General features: G+C 40.0%; 1 protein-coding gene across 1 annotated transcript in view; it reads left to right on the top strand.

The window, feature by feature from the left end:
- The window catches only part of LOC122808226 (multiple epidermal growth factor-like domains protein 10), a 693858-nt gene that overhangs the window by 530926 nt on the left and 145983 nt on the right, over positions 1 to 16949 (top strand). The window contains exon 19 of the mRNA XM_044079188.1: positions 12847 to 12975. Within this exon, the coding sequence (XP_043935123.1) occupies positions 12847 to 12975 (129 nt within the window). The remainder of the gene's footprint in view (positions 1 to 12846; positions 12976 to 16949) is intronic.

Below are 16949 nucleotides of genomic sequence, written 5' to 3'. Positions count from 1 at the left end.
GATGTACTACCCAGGGTGAATTCCCCATTTCCCATCCAGTTGTCAAGTGTTTTTGTAAAGAGGGCGACTGAGTAGCATTGCCTGACATGAAAGGGTAGTCTGTTCCAAAGTGTGGAAATTCCCCAGGACAGGGCCCTATCCCTCCAGTATGTTCCGTGTACTGTGTTGATGAGGTTTAGGACCCTGGAGCATGTGTTTGCAGAGGGAGTGGGATTTCTTTATGTGTAGCATGTTCAACTGCTCTGTGTTTGACATAGCTGTGCATGTTAGGCAGATGTCAGCTAGGCCTGGACAATGTGCACTGGAGTGTAGCCACAGTTGTCTGAGATGGTCTGTGTATTGCATGTGTTTGAGGCTGGTAATCCTATTAGTGAGATGTGTGCTCTGTCAGTGAACATGTAAAGCATGCATTATGGGTAGGTGTGTTAGATGTGTACATGGCCTACACCTCAGCTATGACATGCACAGTGTATTGCCAAGCATAACCTTAAACCATACTCACCGGCATCTGGCTGCTACCTTGCTGATATCCCAGAGGTACCTACATTGAGATTAGATAGAGTTGATGTCAGTGGCCACAGCTGTGGCATTGCTACAGGGTGGGTGCAATATTACAGTAAAACAACAGCTGAAGTCCATAGTACTACAGATTATGCACAACTGATTATCAGCACTACACAGCAACAGACTCCACATCTCACATATGCATGATCTACCTGTACAGATGCATACACAACAGTGGTCTACTGATATGCCCTGGAACCTTATCTGCATGCTCCATGTCTGGTGTGGGTAGCACCCACCTTCATGACTGTATATGTCTGTAGCTCTTGTGGGTGGGCAGGTGCCACCAGGCTCATAAGCAGCTCATCTACTCTGGTGAGGGGGGATGGATGTTATGGCCCCTCCCCTGTTGCAAGGTGGTCACCCTGCATGTCAGCGGCACGGCGACATACATGGTGAGCAGGTCACTACAATGATGGCGGACCTGCTCATATGTATGGCTGCTCATCCCCACCTCATTCACCCTGCAGACCACATCATTCCACATTGCAGTGCGCTCATGCTGGTCATGGCTTGTCCTTGAGAACAGCAGCTGGTAGTGCTGGATGATGCTGGTGAGTATTATGTCATCCTCAGCGGCACCATATGCTGGATTCCTTGGGTGTGCCATAGTCCCTGAAAGACATAAAGATGGAAATATTTCTGAGCAACTCATATGGCACGTTTACCATAATACAATACACAGATCACTCTCCCACCACCATATCAGCTCCAACTTAATGTTCACACAAAGCAAGTGGTATGTCTCTGGTTTATCTACCATTGGGACATATTTTGTATTGTACAACACTTTCTGCTATGTGTTTATAGACATGCCTCCTGTGGGAACACTAGAGTTGCTGGGCTGCTACAGAGTATTTCACCTGCATGCCATTGTCACTGCCACTATGTTCCACATATGCATGTGGTATGCTTGACATGTGATTGCTACACATCTGCCATTCTATGTTATTGGGGATATCTATGCATGCTGTTGGACATGTTCTGGGATTGTGTGGACTATTACAACCCACATATGTTCCATGACAGTGACACAACAGTATGTGTAGGGGTTATTTGCCAGCAGAAACACTGCTCCCACACAATGTGGACATGTTACCAGTCCACATCACATCTGCGACCCACCATGGAACCTCATCATCTACTGTTCTGGCACTTCCTTCATGTCGAACAACCTCAGGGGATGGTGCCCCCCCCATGGAGCACACACAGACATATGTCTGTCACCCACAGTTAGGTCCAGGGTCTGGTGCACAGGGAGCTTTACAGAGACACGGGGTATATGCTACATCACCTGGAGGCATGCAGTGCACATGCACAAGGGTAGACATCCATGTTCCTCCTGCTCAGCCCACAGCCCAGGCACCTTTATGACCATGTAGATGCTGTTGTGACTGTCCCTGGGTGGGCACCATGTTCTCTTTGTTCCCATATGGGGGCTCAATGGCATCCACATTCCAAATGAAACTACCCATCCACAGTGTTTAACCACCACATGTGCCAAATACCAGCCCTGAATGCTGTCTTGTTTGTCACCCAGCCAAACCTACATACCAATATGTGCCTACTACCCTTCACCAACATATATACTCCACCTTCTCAAGCAATTGTGATGTGTTCCCAACATGGGTTACACACCACACTCCATTTTGCAGCCATGTACTGGTGTGTAGATATGTTGTGTATTGATGTGTGATGTTCTCCACACATGTCATGGCAGGGGACAGGGGACATGTATTGACATATGTATATATATATATATATATATATATATATATATATATATATATATATATATATATATATGTCTATACCTATACATGTCAATATTATGTATATGTGTGTATGTCTGTGTGTGTGTGTGTGTGTGTGTGTGTGTGTGTGTGTGTGTGTGTGTGTGTGTGTGTGTATATATATATATATATGTAGGCATACACACACACACACACACACACATATATATATATATATATATATATATATATATATATATATATATATATATATATATATATATATATATATATATATATACATACATATGTGCATATATGTGTAGATATCATTATGTGTTGTTTATATACCTATATATATGTATAACTGCCCGAGGTTCTGTAGACATACACAGCTGTGAATATGTATCACACATATATTTATCTGTATGTGGGGTGCATACAAACATCTGGTCCACACTCTTGTAACTCTCTTTACTTCACAGCTGAACTGTTCTGCCTTGCTGCAACATGGACAGGTGTCACATGTGAACACAGACTAACATTAGGGGGTATATATGGTGACAGATTTTAGATAAGCATATTATACTGCTATGGCAGTTGAGCATGCTATGCTACCCTTTAACATGACTGTCCTGCAGGTGATGTGGTCTCACACCCATGTGTCTATCATGGCAGTATTAATACCACCACCAGCTGTTGGCCACAGTAATGTACAGAACACAAATATCATGTGTCACATCTTTGCCATTCACTGCTGATCTGCACAGTTGACAGGTATGTCCCACTGACCACGGGGGCATACACTATTTTCCGGAGCAGTTGTTGGGCAGAACATCATTACAGAAACAAGTACTGATGGCACATATAAATAATTTCACATTATATACCTATTATTCTATGCCATATACTACATGCAAGTAAAAATATATCTCTTTCACATACCTTTTATGCTTTTTCCGCTGTAACAGATCCCTGAGTGTTGTTACTTTTATTAAAGTAATTTTTTTTCTTTCTCTCTCTCTCTCTCTCTCAGTCTCTCCAGTAGATTGATTGAGCTGGTTTGACTAGATTGCAGCATGCATTTGTTGGTATTGCACATGATCAGTTGGTGGCCTCTGCACCAGTCAGTGTCCACCAGTTGGTAGTTGCATGCAGCCTGTTGTGTAGTACTTCAGATAACCACTGTCATGACAACCCTGTACTATAAACTGCTGCCTTCTGTGGGCGTTGTCCCTTCACCTTTCAAGTATGAATGACATCCTTCCTGTGTGTAGACATCAGTGTTACAGACAGCAGGTAGCAATACCTCTTACAGCAGAACCTGCAGATACTGGCCAAATACACAGTTGGGTAAGGTTCCAGACCTACAGACAGCGTGAGTAGTGTTGTTGTGTGCATTGTATCTTGCTGGTCTTACAAGGTTTCTGTGTACATGGTACTTTTGCATGGAATGTTGTCAGTCTGCATAGCTCTCATCTGTGGGCCTATCCATATGTTACCAAGAGGAGTGGCTGTTAGGTTTTGTCTATGCACCACACAGGTATTGTCCCAGATATGTCAGTGGCATTCTGTCTGTTGAGTGCTATCAGTACATGGCTACATCCATTTGTATTTCAATGTCGTATTCCTGCATAAGGGTATGCTGCAACAAATCCTGTAAGACCAGCAATTTCCAGGGTGTGTAACAGCAATAATGCAAATATGGCCCTATGTTCCTGCCTCTGTCCTCCACATATATGCCAGTCTTTGTCCTGCTGTGATACAGAAAGGGGTTGTTAGGTAATGGCCTATCATTATTTACTGCTAGCATTACTGCTATTATCACAGTCATTTCATGGACTCCCACACCAACTGTTGGGCAAAGTCCATATATACGGGGGCAACAGCTGGACAACACATATGTGCCCTTGTACATTCCAGAGGTCAGTGTGTGGTACACAGTGTTCCTTGCCTTAGTACAGCCTTTTAGGATGGAGTTCAATGCCATTAACCTAGGCCTAGGCTGTGACACCTTCTCAGGAATATAACTGTTAAGACAAGGGTCATTCAGTGTGATAGTGAGATGTTAGGTTAGGCAATGTTATGGACAAGATACTGTGACATTAACACAAGTGCTACTTTTCCCCCTAGGGCTTGACTACAGGGTGTAATTGGAGGCTGCTGAACTACATCTGTAATTGTTGATTGTTACTTATCTTGAAGGCAAATCCTCTGTCTACTGTTGTACTAATTGAAGGCCTTGGCCTGTACAGCATAGTATGGTGTATAGCCACATTGCTTGCATCTACTGTTTTGTGTGGGCCTTGCATTCATCACTGATTACATATTTCAAACCTTATGTGGTGTAAGTACTGGCATACATTATTGTATAGTACACAAATAAAGGTTATCTGTGTATGCATACCTGTGTGTCATGTCTTATCCTTTGAATTGTGGGTGGGTATATGTTTAATGTCAGTATTCTCATTTGTGGAAATGGTTGCCACACAACACATTTCACAGGTGGCAGTTAAAGGGCTTGTGGCTGAGGGATATACTTTGCATTCAGTACTTCCACTAATACCTCTTGTCTGTGTATATGTGTATGTACCTATATATTTCTCATATAGCAATATCTATATATATGAATCTATATATATATATATCTATATAGCTATATATATATATATATATATATATATATATAATATATATATATATATATATATATATAATATATATATATATATATATATATATATATATATATATATATATATATATATATATATATATATATATATATATACATATTGCTATCTGTCTACATTTTCAGATATATACCTGTCCATATGTCCATGCATGTTCATCTCATATTTTGGCCTGTACCTCATTCTCTTGGCAATTTACATGGATGATCTCAGCATTGAAGTCAGTAACTAGTGCTGACACTTTTGTGTTTCAGACTTCAACTCCTTCTACATATGTGTTCTAATACATATAACGGTGTAACTAACAACATTTTAAGTGTATTAGAGCAGTAGTTGGCATATATCCCTATTTCTACCCACATTGTGGCATATTTTGTCCCGGCTTTTTGCTTTAACAGGTTGGGTGGTATGATATTACTAGATTTCCTGTACTGTTGACTGATTGTGCTGGATCATATGTTTGTGAAAACATCAGGGTTATGTATATCTGTCATGGTTTAATGGTAAATCACTTTGTGTTTGGAGTGCAGGGTTCTGGGTTCGAGCCTTGAGAGGCAGTTTATTTTGTTGCTGGGCAGAACACGGGCTGTTGGATACAGAGTGATTAAGGCACTTCAAAGCGGTTGTAAGCAGGTTTGCACGGGTTTGCACATAGCTAAGCACTGCCAACTGCTGGTTACAGTTTCATACAGTCAGTTAGCTTCTGTATTGCTTAACCTGTGTAGGCAGTGCTTACCTCCACTCAAACAGGCTGAAACCTGCTTATTGCTTAAAAGTGCCTACTCCCACTTACCCCCACTCTCATTTCTTTAAAAGAAAAGGGGGTAATACGAAAGTGGTGAAAAAGGGGTACAAAGAGGGTAAGACTGTAGGCAAGATAGCTAGGGATGTGCAGGAAGGGTGTAGGGAAGGTCCATAGCTGCCCATTTATTCTACAGCAACAGCATATACACTGAATTTGGAGGTAGAATTGGACCCTCAAACCCCTGGGAGAGGGGTGAGGACAACATAAATTCATTGTGATGCCAATTAGACCAGAATACATGTGTCCAGTGGACACGTGCAAAATGGACAGCTATGTATGGGGCGAGATTTTTTTGTGGGAACAGATTGCCCTTTTTTTTCAGGTGAGAGTGGGATGTTGGGGAGGGGTAGTAGGTATATTTGGGGAGGTGGGTTGGGTATGTTAGCAGACAAGACACACAAGACACATACAGGGGCAGTATATGACAGATTTGTGGGGTAAACACCTTGATGGGGAGGAGTATTGGGATATCGGAAGCCCACAAACCCCCTAGTGGTAACAGTGAGACTGAGGTCCCCACCATTTGCAGTCACCACTGCACCTTCACAGCCCTGAAGGTGGCTGTGCTGGGGGCTGAGCCGCAGAGCCAGCCTGACTCTCTAATTGCAACATGCGGCCCTCAAGCTGACGTAGAAGATCCCCAAACTGCTCATTGATCACTCTATGCCCCAGGACCCCAACCTGGAGACAGGTGACAGGTGCCTGTCTGCTCCTACTCCCATGGGGGGGTGAGCCCCATCCCCTGAGGCATTTCCACTTTAAGGTGGTGCAGGACCAACAGACAGGGAGATGTGGGGTTGGGCCCCAGACATGCTGGTGCCCGGTGCCTCGGCCAGCTGAGGTGGGACAGGTGGATCCGCTGGGACTGGCCTTCCCAAGCATGCTATAGTGTGCAGATTTCAACATCATATATGGGTTAGTAATAGTCAGTACATTCCAGGGTTAGGTAATACAGCATGCATAGATATTCCCATTAACCCAGACACCAGATATGGAACAGTTGCATAGCAAACAGAACATATGCATATATGGGACCACAGTGGTAATAAGAACAGCATGCAGGTACGGTGATGGCACCATGCCAACAATGTTGGAATAATTCAATATGGCACATGCATGGGAACCATTAGAATATTTATCAAACAATTGGCCATTATCAGAGTCAGTACATACCAGTTGAGGTGGGTATGTTGATTATTGTTAGAGATAAGGTGGGGGGACAGAAAGATGTCAATTAACAAGTAGAATATTCCTGTACTCAGCATTACTTTCCTAGTCAGTGCTGTTATCTGTACCTTACAAGTCTTACGACACTACCCTATAGACCTCTACTGGACACTGATATAGCTGTCAACATCATTACACATGAACCGGTTTTACCTGCAGTATACACCTCTCACCTGGTATACCTGTGGTGGGAATGTTTGTTAACACTGGCTAGCTGTTTATACACATACACCCGGATTCCAGGTTGATGTTTTGCACTATGCTATCCAACTCTTTCAGCACAGACTCTGGCCATGTGTTGACCACATGCTGGTGTGCCTGGAAATATCTAGAATATTGCCCTCTTCCACCTTTAGTGACCTGACACACACATATACATGCTTTCCTACACAGTTATATTATGTGGCACAGTGTGGGTGACAGTGACCAGTGATACTTTCTTATTCGGAAAAACTGCAACACTCACAATCTCCTACAATACCAGGGTGGACAGCACCAGTACAGGTTATATTGGTTTGTATTTATCAGCACATTGTTTGTATCCAACGTACCTGTGGGAGCAATGTTTGTTAGCGCTACCTGACTGTTGCCACACAAAGTTCTGGATTACACATTAGTATTCTACACATACTACTAACTGTTACCGTACACACTCTGGTCACAGCTTGACAACATGGGAGTGTAGATAGGACATACTTGCAATATTACTCTCCTAACGGTTTCAGGGATTGCTACAGTGGCAGGTGTGTTCTCATGATGGTTGACATTCACTTGTATTCCCTGTTTGCTGGCTACACATCTGGGATCATCCCACAGACTTACCAGGGGGACAGGGGGACAGGCAGCAGATATGGGCACATATACTGGACATTCTGAGCTTGTGCGTACAGTTGAGGGGTATGAATCTGTATGCAGTCTAATTCCACTCCCAAGATTCAGATCATGGCAACTTAAACACTGTCCATCACAGTTGTGTCTGGTATATTGATATTGCTGTATAGCTCCAAACAGCATTCTGTCTTATTAATCCCCTGTGCTTTTGTATTCTGACCTTGTATAATAACACTCTTATACAGATTTCCTAGACAGTTATATGTTGTAGGACTGTGTGGGTGACAGTGATGTGTAACACCTCATTATTCAGAGCAACTGCTTATCATTCTTGTATTTCTGGGCACAGTGTTAGTATCTGACAAACCTGTGAGAGGAATGTTTATTAGCACTACCTGAATGTTCCCACACACAGTACCAGGTTCCACATTACTATTATGCACATACATCTCACTCTGTTACTGTACACACTCTAACCACAGCTTAACAAGTTGAGGTGTAAATGGGACATACGTGGCTTATTAGTCAAATAAGGTATTGGGGAGTTGCTAGTGTGCCAGATGTTTGTCATAGATGTGCGTCAATCACTTGTATTTCCTGTTTGTCGCCTATACATCTAGGATCATCCCACTGATTTTCCAGGGGGACAGGTCGATAGACAATAGATATGGGCCACTTTAATAGACATTCTGGACATACCTGTACAGTTGTGGGGTAATTCTGTATGCAGACTACTATCACTGGCAGGATTCAAACTGTGGTTGTGTGTGCTAAAAAAAAATAACACTTCACATCTCAGGTACATGTGCTACTCTGTTTTTGTTATCTGCATTTTTCCTGTTTACTGTCTATGTGTCTCTCAGTTGTACTAAATGGCCTCTGGGAATTACACCTGTCATATACAGGCATTCCTACACATTTGATTTATGGTGCATGGTGTGGGTAACAGTGCTTAATACAACAGTACTATTACATGATTGCAAATCTACATTGCCATATGATACCAGAATATAGATATACAGTCCAGCAGTTGGACCTGCTATGTCAGGGTATTACACTTTTATTGCCATACTAACAATATGAGACTTTTCCTGCCATATTCTCTAGTGTATGCAGTATTTGCCTTGAACAATACAGGTTTTATACTAGCATTTACTTTACTACTACTTTTATTTTTATTTCCTATGACAGTAAAAGCTTGAGTATTACTGACCTGCCTCACGTCTCAACCATGCCAGGTGGCTGATGTGGACCTCCTGATTCGTGGCCCACTCCATTGCAGCTTTGGAGGACATAAGAGGAATATTTAGCCATACCTATCCATGATATACCTGAGGTGGCATTTATTAAACAGGTTGTGAACTGATACACATGGCTGGGACATCCCCTGATGCTCTAGCCTCTTGGAGCCACTCCTCCAAGAGGTCCCTCTTCCGCCGTGTCTGGTCGGCATAGTGGTGCCTGACCTGCTCACCAGTTCGGGGTATGCCAGTGGCACTGGTGAGGTCAGGGGCAAGATAGTCCCATGCCTCCACCTTATATTGGGAGCCTTGGTACTGGCCCTGCAGCAGTCTCTGTGCATGGTCTTTAACTAGGAGTCCAGCCATGATGCACCAGTGCTGCGCCCGGAAGTGCACTCCTTCTCCCCTTACTGCCATAGTGCCTGCAAGGGGAAGCTACAACCAGTTATGAGCTGTATTCCTGCCTCTTGGGTTTAAGTAGGGCTGATTTCCCACACTTTTCTGTGATTGGCTGATTTTGAAAAGGCTAAGCTATGGGCACACCTGCTTACCTAAATTTAGTACTGCTTAAAGAGGTGTACCACTAGGCAGATTGACCTGGCTCTCCTACACATTGCTTACACTTACTAAGTTGAGCTGTGTTGCGGTTAGCATTGCTTAATAGTTAATTAGCATTATATTTGCCTTTTAGCAGTGATTTATTCTTCATTACAGGTTATATATGTGTTTGGTATCCATGATTCATGTGTACATACACTGTATGGAGACCTGGGGACTTCTACACTTTATTACAATCACACCTCAACTCTATGCTTACTGCAGTACTACAGTTCACATATTTATGTTCTGTGGCAGGTTATACAACATCACAATGTACATAGATTCAGTTCACATGTTTGGTTTGATTTTCCTGTGGTGAGGATTAGTTTGCTGATACCTCATCTATATGTATTGTTATGATGGCTTAGTGGTTAGCTACTGTGACTGTGGTGTACAGGTTCCTGAGTTGGAGCCTTGCAGAAGGTCTTTATTTTGTTGCTGGGCAGAACACGGGCCATTGGGTACAGAGTGATTAAGGCACTTTAACGCAGTTGTAAGCACGTTTGCACGGGTTTGCGTGGAGCTAAGGAATGCTAACCTCCGGTTACAGTTTCCTACACTCAGTTAGCCTCTACTTTGCTTAATCTGTGTAGGCAATGCTTACCCCCATGCAAACACACTTAAACATGCTTACTAGTGCTTATATGTGCTTACTACTGCTTATTTCTTCTTAAACCTGCTTACTAGTGCCTTATTCATTATGTCACTGACACTTCACATGTGCATTTAATGCAGTACTCCAGTTCACATTTATATGTTATTTAGTAGGTTATTACAGCAAGAAAATGTAAAAAAAATGTTCATATACAGATTTCACATGGAAAATGGTATGTGCTGCAGTGGGATTCGAACCGGGAATGCCTGCTCGTTAGGCAGATGCTCTGACCACTACACTATTGCTGTGCTGCTTCATTTGCATATATCTTCCTTGTTATCCTCTTCAGCCTTTTAAGCTGCTTTAACCATAGCTAAGCGATGGGCACACCTGCACACCTACGGTTAGCGGTACTCGGAGTTTTAAAAAAAAATAAAGGGGTTTCTTCTTTCTATTTTTATGTCCTGTTGCTGTTGTACACATGGGGGACTGTTGGTGGGGATATGCGGACACCTATGAGCAGTCTCGTTCATTTATTTACACTTTCTGCTGTTGTACTTTGCAGGGGCATGTTTATTCTGAGAGCTCTGCTCTCAGACATGCCCCCTGTACTCATTCACGTTCCGTCTAAGATTTGGAGTCCAGGCAGCACGCCTTCATTAATATGCATGGTGTGCTGCCATCCTCCTCCTAAACTGCTGCTTCTGTGCAGGACTAGACTAGTCCTGCATGGAAGATTAGTAAATCCAGGGGTGAATCTATACCTAGTTTGATCCAGCTTTTTATTAGGTGTCTTGAAAAGACAGATGATCAAAAATTAAGTATCTCACCTATCTGTAAGATACTAAGAGAAGACACTCTAAAGTTTGACTCAGATTTTTGGAATTACTATGTAAAGAGTAATGGAGAACAACTATTTGATGAATCCAAAAAACTGTTATTAAAATTTATGTCTGGTACCTCTTCTTCATTATATTGGAGATTGTATACATGGAAATTTATGAATAGGAGATTCTATACTCCACATAAAATAAATCTTTTACTCAAAAAAGGAAAGCAAATGTTGGAAATACGATGAATTACTAGAGGCCAATTGGGTTCACATGTTCATTGAATGTAGAAATGTTGCTCAATACTGGAAAGACTTCAGATATTTTGCAAAGGCTTTATGGTCTGATAACTGTCATATTTCTAACTCACTAATCCTATTCAATGTTTACTCTGGTCAGTTATTACAATTGCCAGAAAAGTTATTACTTTGACCTGGAAAAGTAAACAAGATTTGATCTTTAAAGAATTTATTAATTTAGCAAAAGTTGTTTGTAAAAAAGAACTGCAAACCATTTGTTATAGAACTCATAACATTACTCATAAAAAATAGCATGGCAAAAATTGGAAAACCTTTTCAACAAATACTGATAACATCTCATGGATAAAATGATTGTTTATCATGGATGAATGTAAGTATTGTAAATAGTTTTGTTATTATTTTATTATATTTGTTATATGTACATTTGCATATGTTTATAATGAAAACAAAATAAAAATGTTTTTTGAAAAAAAAAGGAATGTATTTGGTGAGTAACAGGCTTTTAGTGCACAAGTCGTCTCCAGCAGTGTCGATGTGCATAGAGAAAGGCCAGTGATTGCGCAAGGTATCTGACATGTTCGATTTTTTAAGGATTGTCATAACTTGAGTTGCAACTGTCCTGTCAGAAGAAATAAGACTTCTTCTGGCTATGTTAACTATCCAAGTCAGCTGCTTATGTCCAAGGCAAGTAGAAAGCTAGATCTGAAGGCAGTGAGTGACAAACTGGACTTTATAAGGACCATATCATCGGATATGTCATAACTAAAAATAAATAATCACAATCTTACAAGGAAGCACATAATTCAATTAAATGCAATCAATATAAAAAACAAATTATACATTGCCTTGCTGCAGCAACATGCTACTCAGCTACATAAGCTACCAGTATTGTTTTATTCATGCTGCACAATGTCATGAGCACATCATTACTGTTGCCATGGTGATTATGTCTAAAGTCATCTCTAAGAAGAATGCCTTTTTTAGTTTCATTGCTAAAATGGTCAATGCCAGTTTGCTAATCTGTGCCTAGCTGTAGGTTTTCACTTATCTGCTTCAGCAAATAGCTCAGAAAATTGGCAGGTTGTCTCATTCCGCAAACAACTGATTGTCATTCTGTACATACAAACTATAGGTGACAAAATGGCACTTAAACATAATAAACTCAAGAAACCCTTATATCTTTTAGGATGTCACTCTGTCTGCAGTTCTTACCACCTGAAGCTGCTTACCTGACAGAAAGTTCCAGTACTGATCTTAGCACCTCCCTAATGGAAATGCTGCCTCTTGCTGTTAGAAATAGTATCTGTATGTCTGGACTGTGCTGCCTCTTCCTGTTAGAAATTGTATCTGCATGTATGGACTGCAATCTTGAGTGGCCTTGTTTTCTTTCAGTACCTCAGGCTGTTATGTAGTAAGGGAGCATCTTTTGAAATAGAAGCTTATATTTTCTATATCTGTTTCTTACAGAATGCCCAGATGGTTATTTTGGACCCAAGTGTGAACACCATTGTGATTGTCCCAATGGCATAACATGTGACCATGTGACTGGGCTATGTAATTGCCAGCATGGGCAGGATGGTACTCCTTGCCAGACAGGTAAGACCTTTTGGTGATGAGGGAGAGAAGCCTGTAAAAAGTTCCACTATTTGATTTTCATTCAATGACATTTATTTTATTCATTTAATTTAATTGATTGGATAATGCCTGCTGAGCATAGGACTGTTTTTTTTTTTCTTTCATGGAAGAAAAAGAGCAATGCCACATATACTGTGCAAAATAATGGCAAAATGCTCAAGTTTTCAACAATGTTGTTTTCTAAATTCAGTAATATGGTAAGGAATGGCAACATTTGTAAAAAAATATTTTTGAATACCTCAACTTAGAAAACATAGATTGGGAGTACTCACAAACTGATAAGTCTCTTTCTTGGGATATATTTAAAGCAATATATTTCAATGCTTAAAATTCACACTAAAATAAAGAGTCTACTGTCCTTTGCATATTCTTATTCCCTGCTGAGGATTCAATATTACAGAAGAAAAAATGTAAATTTAGGATACTCAAGTTACAATGTAGTGCAATAACAGGTTAGAAAACAGTAGAGATAAAAAAAATTGAACATGATCTCTGTATTACATATGGTAACATCTTTTTATCAGCTTGTGAATAATGAATCTAGATCTTCTCCATAATATTACCTTTGGTGACCAACAATATGTGTGTCTTAATGACCCAAAGGCAGTGGCTGAACAACTTCTTTACTGACCATCAGTAGGTCAAAAGTATTTACCATTGGGATATCCAGGCATAACAAATCATACTTGTCCTGTAATAGTATATGATATTGTACAGAAAGCACTATACACCATTAAACACCAGGAAGAATGATAAATAAGTTAAGCAATTTTCTAATAATTCCATTGCAGAAATTGTTTCACTTGCTGTTAAAAAAGGGATAAGTACCAGATAACTGAAGGAAAGGTCTTTTGTTACCAATACTTAAACTAGGTAAAACTAAGCACGGAAATAATTATAGGGTTTAAGCCTCAGTTCAGTAACTGTGAAGTTTTTAAAAGTATTCTTGAACAATTTTTAAGAAAAAAATAGCACCCATCTATGGGAAGTGTTTAAATGTTGTATTCTTGAACTATTATTAAAACAACCCAACTATTTACCATATTAAACATGACTTTATTTAAATGAAGTCCTCATTAACAAGTGTAGTAGGCTTTTATGAGCAACTTAGTTATGATGGATGTTCTTATTTTCATAATAGAATCTGTTTAAACCTTGCATTAAACGCAATGCCATTCACAGGCATTATTCACAGCTTGACACTGAATGGTAGTAAAGAGGTATGTATTAAGTTACATTACTAATTACAGATGGCTAGGCTACAAAGAAATGAGATACCGGGTCATTATTTGGAATGGACAAGTCTTAACAAAAGTGTTTTTATAAGGTCTGTCGGGGGCTTTGTTCTTCTTAGCTTTTTGTTCTTAAATGTCCTGATAGTTTCCAAATGTTGATTATGACTGCAAAACTGGGGCACATTTCACATTGTTTATAAATGTAACATCTATATCTTAGTATTGCAAAGATGCTAGTTACTAGGTATAAACTCATGGATTAGAATTTAATGCTAACAACTGTAGTATTATGATATTTGGTTGTAACTGAATTCTTCAGCACAGTCTCTTTAATTATCATAACCTCTCCATCATGACTGAAATTAAAGATCCGGATTTAAGAAATCCAAACTCCATTTATTTCAAGTTGGTTGCAGTAATAATTATAAAATAAAGCCGTTGACTTGCAGGTTTCCTCTTTTAAGTCCATAAACACAAGGGATGAGCTTATATTAAATTAATCTGTATAACTCACTGCGATACACATAACCAGACATCAGTCCATAGGAGATTATGTAAAGGATATTTACAAAAAGAAGCCAAACGTCGATGAGAGTATCGCATTAACAATCAGGCACTGAACCTGTGGAACATTAGTTATAAGCTCATACAAGGTTAATTACATCTGTCTTATAAAATGCTCAAACATGAGAGTTTAAGGACTATCACAGTCTTTTATGTTTAGTGACGTATTCTACTATGAAAATACAAAATTCAGGACTGATTTAAATAGTACAACTAAGACACACAAGTTCATAACTCAGGATGTGCCTAGATTGTGGAGGCATACAGTTACTTGAATTACACAAGTTAAATCACAGTTGCTAAATCATGGTAGCTTAAGATGATATTTGTTATATTTCATTGCTCGTGCCTAAGTGAAGTAAGAATGTAAATATTCAAATTGCAGTTGAAGCTTGGTACAGCTCAAAGAAAGAGTGAGACAGGATTTCCTTTTTCTATTAGTGAATTCTCTTTCTCCACACTGCAGTGATCTCAGGATAAGAGTAGTGATATAAGAGAGTGCAGGGGGTTTACCCCCATAGAAATCTTTTATTCTTGTCTCATTCATAAAATGCTGAGTTAGACCATACTCATTATGAGAATGCATGTGCTGCTGCAGTTATTAACAAGCTGATTACAGTCACCTGCTTTGATGCAACGTTCCTTGAAATGATTTGACCTAGTGGAGACAACTGTGAAACCAACTCAGCTTAAGAGCTTTAGATTACTTTTCTTTGTTCAGATTTGGTATAGATACTTGGGTGTGCATAATAAAGTGTAATTTTGTTATCAGGAAGTCAAAATAAGTTAAGTATGTAGTAAAACCATAAAAGAATTGAACTTGTGAGTTTATGAATAGATATTGCTGCTAACAAAAGTGAATAAGTGGATACATGCAAAGTTCCTACACCGCTGTAGAAAAAAACATTTCCATTGAGGAAAAGAAAATATTTCACATACTAACAATAGTTATAAACCCCTGGAGCAAGTAGTTTTACATAATAAGTGTTTATACTATGTTCAAAACCAGCAAACTAATTATATGGAGGTAGAGTCACCTCCATTCCTCACGAGGTGAATGATTTTCTATACCTTCAGTACAGTTGTTTACCTGCTAGGATACAACATGTGGGCTTTAAGTTCTGATCAAAAGGACATTCTAGCTTCATTTCATATTATGAGATGAGGGATTTTTTTTTTTTGTCACTCTGAACGCTCTCTCACCTGATGCATGTTTTGTTGGTGGAACATCTAACACTGGGTCTCCAGAAAATCTCTGTTTCTTGGTGGGTGATGTGGAGTGATGATACAAGAAAGCTGCCTGTACTCATTTTTTTTGTATTAGGATGCAGGCAAATGAGTTTGTCAGACACATTTGCCCAGCACCATCCAGAAAAGGCTTTTTGGTTGTACATGCTATAAGACAGACCTGCAGCAAACCTGGCAATATAGGGAAATGTGGTTTCCAACTTCTCTATATACCTGTGGTTTTGGAAATTCACTGGCACCCCCACCACCCCCAAATCATAAAAGTGGGATGAGCGTTCATCTCACTGCAGTAAATTCTGTGAAGTATATGAAGTCCTCCATGCATAGTTTTGTATTTTCTGTGAGTTGGTATCAAAAGAGGTTATAGTTTTTTCATTGTGAAGGACAAGGAATTTAAATGCAGGAACCTTACATACTACTTTTGCTTTGTTTTAGCAGCAGGTTTGAGGAGTAACCCAGTGATAACAGCCTAATAGCATCATCCTAGTTTTATCACGATTAAAGATTGGACTATCTGAACACAGCCAGTGTGTAACACTGACAAGTGTTAACTTAAACTGCTCTCTCCATCTTCATCTGAACATGAAGAATAGAGCTAGTTGGTGCCATCCACATACTGCACTTGTTATGCCTTTCCACAGCGTAGCTATGTGTAACTTGTGTAGTCAGTGTCTGATACCTGCTTTATCCTATTTTGAGTAAGAGGGAGATACAAGTTATGCCAGAAAGTAGTAGGTGTAAGGCAGAGATCCAGTTCTGGGTAAGATGCCAGACCACCACAGTACAAGTGAAAATTGCATTAGTCGGCTCCCTATCAGATGATCAAAATTCCATTTCCGTGAATACTAAATGATCGACACGTATTGCGCAAACTACATAAATGCCGAA

Source organism: Protopterus annectens, chromosome 8.part0 (assembly GCF_019279795.1).
Source record: "Protopterus annectens isolate FY-2018-M chromosome 8.part0, PAN1.0, whole genome shotgun sequence".
Classification (NCBI taxonomy): Eukaryota; Metazoa; Chordata; order Ceratodontiformes; family Protopteridae; genus Protopterus; species Protopterus annectens.
Note: the sequence above shows the minus strand (reverse complement) of the source record. Positions and strands in the feature narration are given on the sequence as shown.